General features: G+C 31.7%; 3 protein-coding genes across 3 annotated transcripts in view; 1 reads left to right on the forward strand and 2 right to left on the reverse strand.

The window, feature by feature from the left end:
* Positions 1-948, forward strand: part of LOC132949155 (uncharacterized) — a 53,256-nt gene extending 52,308 nt beyond the window's left edge. The window contains exons 2-3 of the mRNA XM_061019953.1: positions 424-655; positions 750-948. Coding sequence (XP_060875936.1) covers positions 424-655; positions 750-948 — 431 coding nt within the window. The remainder of the gene's footprint in view (positions 1-423; positions 656-749) is intronic.
* A 5,116-nt stretch (positions 949-6,064) lies between these two features.
* On the reverse strand, positions 6,065-6,820 carry LOC132949233 (uncharacterized). Its single transcript, XM_061020049.1, has one exon. It carries the CDS (start codon positions 6,818-6,820, stop codon positions 6,065-6,067), a length of 756 nt encoding a protein of 251 aa, XP_060876032.1.
* Positions 6,821-10,443: 3,623 nt separating this feature from the next.
* On the reverse strand, positions 10,444-11,217 carry LOC132949307 (uncharacterized). Its single transcript, XM_061020166.1, has one exon. The coding sequence runs from the start codon at positions 11,215-11,217 to the stop codon at positions 10,444-10,446; it is 774 nt and encodes a 257-aa protein (XP_060876149.1).
* Positions 11,218-11,423: the final 206 nt, after the last annotated feature.

The raw sequence follows: 11,423 nt of genomic DNA on the forward strand, positions 1-11,423 counted from the left end.
CAAACAGGGATTTTGATAATTTACGGTAGAAATAATTGTTTATAAATGGTTGCTAAGGTATTGGTTATAAATATAAAAAAAAAAATAATAATAGATACAACATACAAAAATACATACAATCCTCAATTTTCACCCTTCTACGATCAACCCTTATTATTTAATAGCCATTTTAGTAATTTAATCATTTTTCCTTTTAATGTGCCCCTTCGCGTTTTATTGGCATTGTTCACCGTACAAAAAATACATTATGTACAATTGTCAACGTTACTACACTTGATGCATAAACAATATGTATGGCATAGAAAACTGTGACACGAGAATTTTATATATTAGATGTTTTGTACAGTGAGCAATGCCAAGAAAACGCAAAGGGGATGATTTGAGCCGCAGTACATGTAAAGCTCGAAACTTGCGAAATAACAGATCTGAAAGAACAAGAACAAATCCAGCAACACAATACTGATGCACGTGTCAGAATGGCGCAATTGCATCAAGAAGAGCCAGAAGATACACGAGCTGAACGCAATGAAGTCAGAAGATTAGAACAACGACAATCACGCCGCTTCACAGTCAAAAGACGAAGAACAAATGATCAACAACGACCACAGGTACATCGAGCATTTATATCTGATTCATTCCCGCGTATAGCATTCCAGTATGAGCCCGATATTGAATATACTCATACCACGGATTCCTATTATACCTACTAATGTGCCAATTCAATTCAAACGTATTCAGTTTCCGATTAGATTGGCATTTGCAATGACTATCAACAAATCCCAAGGACAAACGATGTCTGTTTGTGGATTAGATTTGAGAACACCATGTTTTTCACACGGACAATTATACGTGGCATGCTCTCGAGTAGGTAAACCATCCAGTTTGTTTGTGTTAGCTAATGATGGACTAACAAAAAATATTGTTCACGCTATAGCATTAAGAGATTGATATTGTTTAATAGTGTTACTGTCGTAATTGTTTAATTAATGATATATAATTTTACGGAATAAATAATTATAATAACTTAAAAATAATGTTTGCCTTTTGTTATTTTTATATTCCCTCATCGTTCACAGCGGTCCATGCTTATTTCACGCATATACCACATTCTTACATACATACAATATACACATTCTAACATAGATACATACTTCCAATAAGTAAGCTATTTTTAGTCTACACTAGAATTTACTAGGAAATTATTTATATGGTAAAACAACGTTTGCCGGGTCAGCTAGTTATCTATATATAATTATATTTCAGTTTTAAAAATTTAAATATACATTTTCATCATTACGCGGAAGGTTCATCATATGGCTCATTGAAAAGCAAAAAAAAACGTTATTTGTTCAAGTGTTACATGAAAATGTTCAAACTGTGTAGGTGGTAAGCAAATATTAAAAGTATGAAAACCGCTGGTATATTATCTAGTATAATATAATATGCTAGTTTTTACACCATTCGAACAGTAACATTATATTCTCGCACCGACCGTTAATCTGTTAATCCGTTAATCTGTGGAATAAAATTATAGCATCTATATTATTAGTAAAAATTATTGAACTATAAAATTTATTAAAATGAAATGTATTATATTATTATCTATGTGTATTACAGTGAGGACTAATACAATGTGTTTGCTTATTAACAGTGAAACATTATTGTATAAAAATACTTTTAAAAAGTATTTGAGTACCTATTATACAGTAAACCTAAATTTAATAATCTGTTAAAAATTAGTATTAAAAATATTCTTTAAAAATAATTTTTTGATTTATTTTAAATTTAAGAATTAAATATTATTTATTTTTATCAATTAGTACCTACATTTTACTAACCAACATATATAACAACATATATTCTTTGCATTGTGAGCATATATTTCATGTTTATACATTGTATAGATCAATGGTTTTAAAAAAATATTATGCTTCCATGTGCCAGGGCGTCAGCAGGAATTTGTCAAGGGGAGGGCAAAACATATTCCCTTTTACATTTTTGTCTCACTATCCTATTAGTTATAAAGTATTATTGTGACATATTTTCTTTCATATAGACAAGGAATGTAAAAATATTTATGAATTAGACATACATAGTTAGTTAAAACTTAATCTTACAACATTCATTTTAATTATATTATTTTAAATAATCAAATACATTATTTTTAATAGATAAAATGATACCATTGGTTTTATAATCTTACGTAATTTATAAAATTTAATATTTCTAGCTTATTTAGTCATTGACTTGAAAAGTTGTAGTTATTGTAGGGATGCCGTCTATGAACAATTAATTTTTTTATAAAAAAAATAAAAACATTGTTGACACTGCTGTATTGACTTGGTCCCATCACTACATCTCATAATCTATAAAATCAACCTTTTTAGTCCTGACTCTGAATCAAGTGTAATAAAAATCACTCTGTAAAAAAAAAGTTTATTTTGCGATATTTTATTTTACAACTGTAATAATTGAGTTTGGGATTATAATGCGTACATAAAACTGATTTTTATAATAAATATATGACCTTAACTCTAAAGCTATAGGTACAGAAATAAAATAGTTAATTTTCAGATTAAATAATAAGTCTAAATGATAATTTCTGTCTGTAAAACTTTTCTACAATCATATAAAAGTTTTAAATGTACATAAGAATTTATATCTTTGATATTTAAGATAAAAATATTTTAGTGCACTATTTAGAATTGTTAGGGCAAATTTTAGTTTTTAGAACATTAAAATCATCAATAATAATATATGATAATCAGCCCAAAAAAATCCAAGAGAGGGGCAACTGCTAAATAACTCCCCAAACAACGAAATCCATTCTCCAGTTTTGGAAATTTACCTCGTTAAATGAAAATCTAGCAAAAAAAAACTTTTTTTATCTGTGAAAAATTAAATAATTTTTAAAAATGAATTTTAATTCCATGTTTAGTATCTACTTGATAATCCATTTTTAATGAGTTATCAACTAACTTTCTAGCTATCATAGTTTAGAAGAAAAGTTAAAAAATAAAACTGTTCACGCCGACGTTTTTATGGATTTAAGTAATTATACCGCTTGTGAGTGATATTAAATCTCTCTCATTAATATTTTATATTAAAGCTATTTAAATTACCCACCTACTCATCAATACTGATTTACATTTTTAGTATTTTCCTTTACAACCCAAATTCTAGAAGTTTTCAAAATACAGACATTTTTCATTTCAATTACCATACTTACATGATAAAAAATCAGAAAAGTAAAAATATTATATATTATTATTTTACATTCCATTTTCATACATTTTATAATTCAATAATTTATACAATAGTTTTATATCACAGAATAGTGGCGTAATTATGAATTTGTATAAGGGAGTGGATAGATATTTTTTTAAACACATAATACTAAAAACTAATTAAATATAATAAATACAAAATATTATAATATAATTGGCTTTATATTACCCAGCTACCTAGCATTTTTTTTAGATTATTTTGAAACATTCATATTTCAACATTTTAAGATTTAAGAACAATTTTGCAAAACGCAATTTGCTGAAATCATTATTTCGAAAGTTATTTCCTTAAAAATTGGTGAATTTACGTATTTTATTAAGTTAAGAATTCATTCAAAGTGGAAGGATGTTATTGATTTTAATATTGTCCGAGCGAGTGACCACACCGGGTGTGTATGAAAACACAATATACTTCAATTAACTAAAACTTTAAAAGTTTAAAACTAAGTCTGACCTCCAAATTCTGACTTCACCAAGACAATACCTCAAAACTTTATTCCTTTAATTTTTAGTTTACTCATATAGATAAGAACTATAGGTTTAAACTACTATAAGTTACTTAGTATGTAATCTCGTAAACATTTGAACATAAAATAACCTATAAAATAAAACTGTCTATTATATTTTTAGATTTTTCGGTTATAAAATAACCTACTTACGTTGTAGCCTGTTTTAAATTTTCAATCTTAAGCTATAAAAATTTAACATTTTATAAACTTTTAGTTAAAAAATAATATAATAATAATAATAATAATAATAATAGTAATATCTATAGTCGTTACAAAAAAAAAAAAAATGTTTAACATGAGAAATTAATAAGAAATTATTATATTATTAAATATGATATAAAATAATTGAAATTGTGTATGTATGTACCAAGTACGAATTTATCGTAATTGGTCAAGGTTTTTGCGGAATAAATGTGTTTATGTATTTAATGTGTTTATGTGTTTATCTGCTTATTGCATATTAGCTTCAAGCTTACCAATATAACGCCCTTATGATATATTATAATATTAATATATTATTTTATTACCTTTAAATAGCTGGTGCCTGTGTCCCGTATTCGTATTCGTATTACCTATATTACTTGTATCGCTCTTTCGTACAGTGGTTGAATACTATTATATAATCATTTTATTTTCCAATTCTCAGTTCTCAATTACTGTGCGTCTGTAACACTCTCTGTGCAGACGGCAAAGTAGGTAGGTACTATTACAGACTGTCACAGCCGCGAGCCGTTATTTTTATTTTTGAGTACGTATACGTTATGCATAAATACGTTCGATTTTTATACAATTATCAAAATGTTCAGTATATTAAAATTAAAAAAATAAAGTACCTAGGGCTAAGAACGAAGATGACTTAAAAAATTATGGTTTAAAATAAATTTTGTTTTAGCGGACTTTTTGTAACAACTAAATTACAGTGAATCTTATAAGGATGGTGTGGGACGCTTTGCCCCCCCCCCACGTGTTATTTTAAACTTTGATTTTGTAGGACTCTAGCCCCTGTAACTATTCAATCCTAGTTACGCCCATGCCCGAGAACGATTTATGTTTTTGATTATGTCACCACTAACCACTAATATTGCACTGGACAGGCAACCATATGTGCCCTCACCTGATGCTTGACTGGTAGGCAATTCTACGCACGACGACGATAACAGCGAGGATAGGAAAGACCTGCCGAAGGAATGATGATGGTGCAGGCTAGTTATGGGGAGGGAATCTCTGTGGTTGACTCAGTTTGGAGCAATGTAAATTTTAAACATACGCGATTTGCGCAGCCGCAGCTCTTTCAATTGTAAAGGGCCCGCATAGTCGACCCCTACCTGCTCGAACGGTCGACGCGGCTTTAGGGTCGCGACACACTACAGCGGTTTTGACGCGCGGTGAAAACGCGCGAGCACTGCGCGTCGAAAACGCGGGATGGAAATGCATACATGTAAATGAAGTGCGACAGACTAGCGCGGTTTTGACGCGCGTTGCCGCGTGACACCGCTGCCTGTCGCGGTTTTGCGTTTTGAACGCGTTGACGCTTGGAACCGTAACACATTGTTTTATATGGCATGTGACATACCAAAGCGGTTACGACGCGTTTTAAAACCAGTTTTTTTACCTGTTCTTACCAGTTTTTTAGTTTTTAAATTGACTAATTGATTTTTTGTCGAGTTAATTTATTTAACAAAAAATATATCAATATATGATTGATATTGATATTTTAATCCACGAAGTGGACAAAGAAGAATGCCTGTGGAATATTAATAGTAGTGAATATATGGACAAACACTCCAAAACAAAGGCCTGGAGAAATGTGGCCAGTGCTGTATTAAAAAATTGGAATACATTTTCTGACAAGGAGCAAGAATCTTACGGTAAGCATAATTAATTTTTATGTTTCTATGCAATTTATAATAAAATAATATATTATATAAAGAAAATAATAATAATACTTACTTTTAAAATAATTAAATAAAACAAAACATAAGTATAGGTACGTAATTTTTGAATGGCTGACACAAATATTTTAAATTTGTACGATCTATGAAATGTAAATGTAAATTTATAAATAGTGAAGTACGAGCAGGTTGCTGCATGTCGACAACGTGTTGATACCGGCGTCGAACGTGTATTAACAATAGTTTAAAAATTACTTATTTTTGTAAAATATGATCGCCTGAATTTATTTTATATTATATTTAATATATAATTATATTATATAAAATTATAATTTTGATCTTATATTAAAAAAAAAACTTAGAAGTAAAAAAAAAATCAAACAAATTGATATTGAAACGGAACTGCTCCTGCATCCATAAAATATTCAGCAAAATATTCTCGAACATCTAATCCTTGTTGACGAGCTCCAGAATTATTTTCATTTTGAATGTCTTCCAAAGAGTTTGAGAGGGTGTCTTCGAAATTATAACCATCCCTTCGTCTAACATAATTATGTAAAATACAGCATGCTTTTATAACGTCGTCTGCAAAATCGGGTTCAACTAGAATAGCACTATGTAGAACACGCCATTTATTTGCGAGTATTCCAAAAGCGCATTCTACGTACCTTCGAGCTCTTGATAGACGATAGTTAAAATTTTTTCTTTTTTGTGTGAGACCTCTTCCAGGGTATGGTCTTAAAAGATTTTTGTGTAGTCCGAAAGCTTCATCACTAATTACCACGAAAGGCTGAGGAAAATTGTCTGTATTTGGGAGAAAAACAGGTGCTGGTAGATTCAATAGTTCAGAATATAGTTTTTTTCCGAATGGACAATTTTTGAAAATTGTAGAATCACCCTCCTTACCGTATGCACCGACATCGATTGAAATAAAACTATACTCTGCGTCCACTACAGCCATTAATACAATGGAAAAATACTTTTTATAATTGTAGAACATTGATCCGGAATTAATGGGTTTAATACAACGAATATGTTTGCCATCGACTGCCCCTACACAATTTGGAAAGTTGGTTTTTAAATAAAATTTATTGGCTATTTCTGTCCATTGGTCTGGATTAGGTTCTGGCATTTCTTCAGGCTGTAGAGTGTTCCATAAGACCTGACAGGTTTATCGAACAATATTTCCTATTGTGCTTCGTCCCAACAAAAATTCATATTGTAACGCCACAAAATTTGTTCCAACTGACAGATATCTGAAATAATTTATGACTTTCCATATTATACAATATAATATAAATAATATACTAAATTATATTATATTATATAGGTAATATCATATAATTTTATGTTTTTTTCTCAAAATCAAATATTATGTTTAGAGTTTTTAGAGTAGGTAGTACCTAATAATATTTTCTAAAAAATATTTCATTAGGGGTGTTTTTCATGATGTTTGGATTATATATTTTTTTAATACGCGTCTAAAGTTATAACTTTAACAAAATGCATTAAAATTGAGAAAATTTAAATATTTTCGTCTGCCTACCAAAGAAAAGTTAACCAGAAAGTCACATTCATTTTGTATAATCATTTTAAATTTAATTTCTTACGATGGATATTCAACCCCTAATTAATAGTTTCTCCTCTAACGATTTTTGATATTTTGTTGTACTTCAAAAATTAACTATAAATAGATACTTCAAATTTCCACCAAATAATTATAATAAAATATTATAATTGTCTGTAGGTACCTACATGATAAAATGTTCAAAATATTTCGACTATTTTTGACCTATTTATAGACATTTGAAATTTTGAAAAAAAAATACATTATGTACCTACGATTATTTTTTTTAAATACAGATTTTTACAAAATAATTATTATAGTCAATATATCGCGAACATTTGCAAATCTTTTTTTGGTTAAAAATGTATACAATTTTCAAATTGTAGAGCTAAGGATTGGAAATTTAAAAAGATGTTTCTCTTAAGTGGGTAATACTGTAACCAAAAAATCTAAAAAAATATACGATCACAGTTTTCTTGTATAGTCTTAATTTTAAGTTAAAACTTGGAAGAAATTAGATGTTTAAACGAAGATTAACGATATTCATTATTTCGTTATAATTCAAAAACATTATTCGTGGTGACTCTTACTTATATTTTATTAATGCAGTAAATATTATAACTTGTGTAAATATTTTTTAGATTAAAAATTGGTGGGGTGGGGGTTGCCCCACGACTTAATATCCTATGGAGATAGTTGGGTATCAGTAATTGTTCATTGCCTCACATCAAAAAATTTAGTTCGACGCAAAGGAAAGACAAAAGTATTTGAATACTTTTATTTGAATACTTTGCAAGACTGCAGAATTGTATTTACTTATTTTAGAATTTTTCAACTCTTATAAGTTAACCTTATTTATCTATATACAAAAATACTTTTTAGTCGATGAAATTAAAAAAAAAATGGAAAAATATCAGAGACAATTTTGCTCGAGACATTAAACAAAAAAATAGTACACCAAGTGGTAGTGGAGCAAATCCTACCAAAAAATATGCTTATGCTGATGTACTATCATTTTTACACCCAGTTTTAAAAAAAAGAAAGTAAGTAAAATACATTTTGGGAACAAAATTCTTCTCTTAACATTCACATTATTATTAAAATTGCAGGACAACAGGTAATATGTCATCATCATCCATCATCCATGATCCAGAAATAGAAATTTCTGTTGACGCTGGTGACATTTCCGACGTTTCACCTCCACCATCAAACAACAGCATGAATACACCAGGGCCTCAGAATAAAAAACAAAAGATTACCCCATTCCAGCAAAATTTACTGCACCTTATGCAACACCCACCCACACAATCACGCTCGGAAGACATGGATCCTGATAAAGCTTTCTTGTTATCATTCCTTCCAGAATTCAAAAAAATGAATGATAACCAAAAACTCGATTTTAAAATAGCATTCATGCAATCAGTAAAAAATATTTTAAACCCTCCTATTGACCACTCACAGAATTTTAACGCAAACATTCACCAATTCAATAATTATCCAAACAATTTTGGTCAGCAAACTTCTCTCACCTATCCCAGCTATTCACAACAGTATCTACCTGTGCACCCCTCTTCAAGGTACTCGGTTCCACAAAACTATAGTTCACCAACCTCACCTCCAGACTACAGCCAGGAAGATGTACCTAGGATGAACCATAGTGTTTAATATTATAGAACAATACACCTAGTATTATTTTTTTTTTTTATTTTGAATGGAACAATAATATTATATTTTGTTTTATATTGTATTATACAAGTATTAGTATATTCTAGTAAGTTACAGAAGTTATTTTTATTATTTTTTTAAAAGTTTTTGAAGTTAAGTTAATACATATTACGTTTAATATTTACGTTTTATATTATATTTTTTTTGTTTACGAACAAAACAATATGTTGTATATTGTATTGCTTCAAGTAGGTATTTAAAGTTACAGAAGTTATTTTTATTGTTTTTTTTTTAATTTATATAAAAAGTTTTTGAAGTTAATTACGTTTTATTTTATGTTTTATTGATAATCATATAGGTACCTACTGAAATATTGAATACTGTCCTATGTATTAAAGAGGTTTAATTTATTTAACTATACTTATTCTATACAAATATAATATTTACTAGGTAGTTAATTATTATTTAATTACCTGATTGTAATAGTCAATCTTTCTTCTGGACACACCGGACGTCGGAACTTTCTTGCTTATGTGGGGACGTAGTTTTTCTAATAGTTCGTCAAATGAAGAAATTGACATTCGATAATATTCAGAAAATTTGCTCGGATACTTTCGAATTTCTCCATAAAAAGAAAAAAAACGATTATTAGTTTCCCGTACTGCATTAAATGGATGAATCCAAAATGATCTTTCTGATCTTGGTGGGTTCAGATAGCCAAATGATTCTGCCACTGCGATCACTTTCAATGCATGCATATAATAATCGTAATCCATACTGAATAAACAAATTAAAAATAATTTTAATTTAATTTAATATATGCAAATAGAAGTTCATATTTTTTAATATGGATAAATAAATAAATATATATATTTGTTAGTCGTTACTACTTACTTTCAACTAGGTACTTGCTTATATTTGCTATTTAGTTCCACGGATTAATATAAATTATTTATATATAATAATTATGTCAATATACCTATTCACTAAAAAAAATCAATAAAAAATATACAAATAATATTCAAATTTGAAATAACTACAAGACAGTTGTGCAAGACAGCTGCACAAGACCGAATCATCAACCAGGCAAGTCTGAACACGTAGTGAACGCGCGCAAACCGCGCTAGTGTAACACGTCCAAATCACGCGTTGAAACCGCGCGATGGAAAAACACGCGTCAAAACCGCTGTAGTGTGTCGCGACCCTAACTCGTTTTTCCGTAGAAAGGTGGGGACGCTCACATCCGAACCTGGCGTTACTACCGACCCCGTCTCCCCACTCCGCCGGAGCGCGACATTTCGGTGACAAGCCTCTACAAAACGTCGCATATACGCGACTACACGCAATATGCGATCAAAACTAGAAAAACGAACAAACCACTCCCTCTCTTCGTTGTCAACGCGCGCGGCACACGGCACTACGCGCAATTCAGGCAGGTCACACAGAGGTAGCGACGGGCGGGAATCGTCCCATTCCGATGGCTCGCCGTACGCTATCTGTGGACCACGCCAATACAAATCAAGTCACGCTAAAGCTGCCGGCATGACGCCTCGCGACGCGCAGTCGGCGGGATTATCGGCCGACACGATGTGTTGCCAATAACAATCCGGCAATAAAGAGCGAATTTGGTGTACTCGATTGGACACATAAACTTTGAATGATTCATGGGGGGCTGTCAACCACGACAGCACGATCGTGGAATCCGACCAAGCCCGTAAACCGACAACATCGAGTTGCGGCGATAATATTTTTTGAATGCGACCTAACCAACGGGCTAACAATACTGTAGCATTCAACTCTAGTCTCGGGACCGTTAACGCTTTCGTCGGAGCTAGCTTGGTCTTAGTACCAATTAAAAACACAGACTTAGCCACTTCGACATTTATCATCCGCACGTACACGACAGCCGCGTACCCGACCTGTGACGCATCGCAAAATCCTAACAAATAACAGGGAGCGCCTCGACGGCCGTTAATATGTCGCGGTACACGGACACCTAATAACGACGGTAACTCGGAGACAAATGCGGCCCAGTCTGCGTGAATATCGTCCGGCAGCGGGTCGTCCCATGCGACACCGTGTCGCCACGTCCGCTGCATGATCGATTTCGCGAGAAACACCACGGGACCAAAAAGACCTAACGGGTCAAAAATGCGAGCAATAAGCGATAAAATACCGCGCTTCGTAAAGACAGGCGACGGTTCGAGACTTAACGCGCAATAAAAATAATCTTGGTCGGGATGCCACGCCAGACCCAACATCTTAGTGCTGTATCCGTCGTCATCACCAAACGGCATTGGCGCGCACGCGCGATCGGCGGCCGGAACAGCTTGCAACACGGGGCACAATTCACACCGTACGTCACGGTGTGCAACTCATATTCACGTAATTCGTCATGCGGCGACGCGCGCCACAACACATGTTGGAATTTGCGATATTCCGGCAAAACTAAAATCTGACGGTACATCTTACAGATGTCCGTAGTAAACGTATATTTGTGAAC

This window comes from Metopolophium dirhodum, chromosome 1, assembly GCF_019925205.1.
Source record: "Metopolophium dirhodum isolate CAU chromosome 1, ASM1992520v1, whole genome shotgun sequence".
NCBI classification, from domain to species: Eukaryota; Metazoa; Arthropoda; class Insecta; order Hemiptera; family Aphididae; genus Metopolophium; species Metopolophium dirhodum.

Excerpts from the sequence above, each read along its gene's own strand:
- LOC132949233 (XM_061020049.1), bottom strand. The coding sequence starts at position 6,820 with ATGCCAGAACCTAATCCAGACCAATGGACAGAAATAGCCAATAAATTT.
- LOC132949307 (XM_061020166.1), bottom strand. The coding sequence starts at position 11,217 with ATGCCGTTTGGTGATGACGACGGATACAGCACTAAGATGTTGGGTCTG.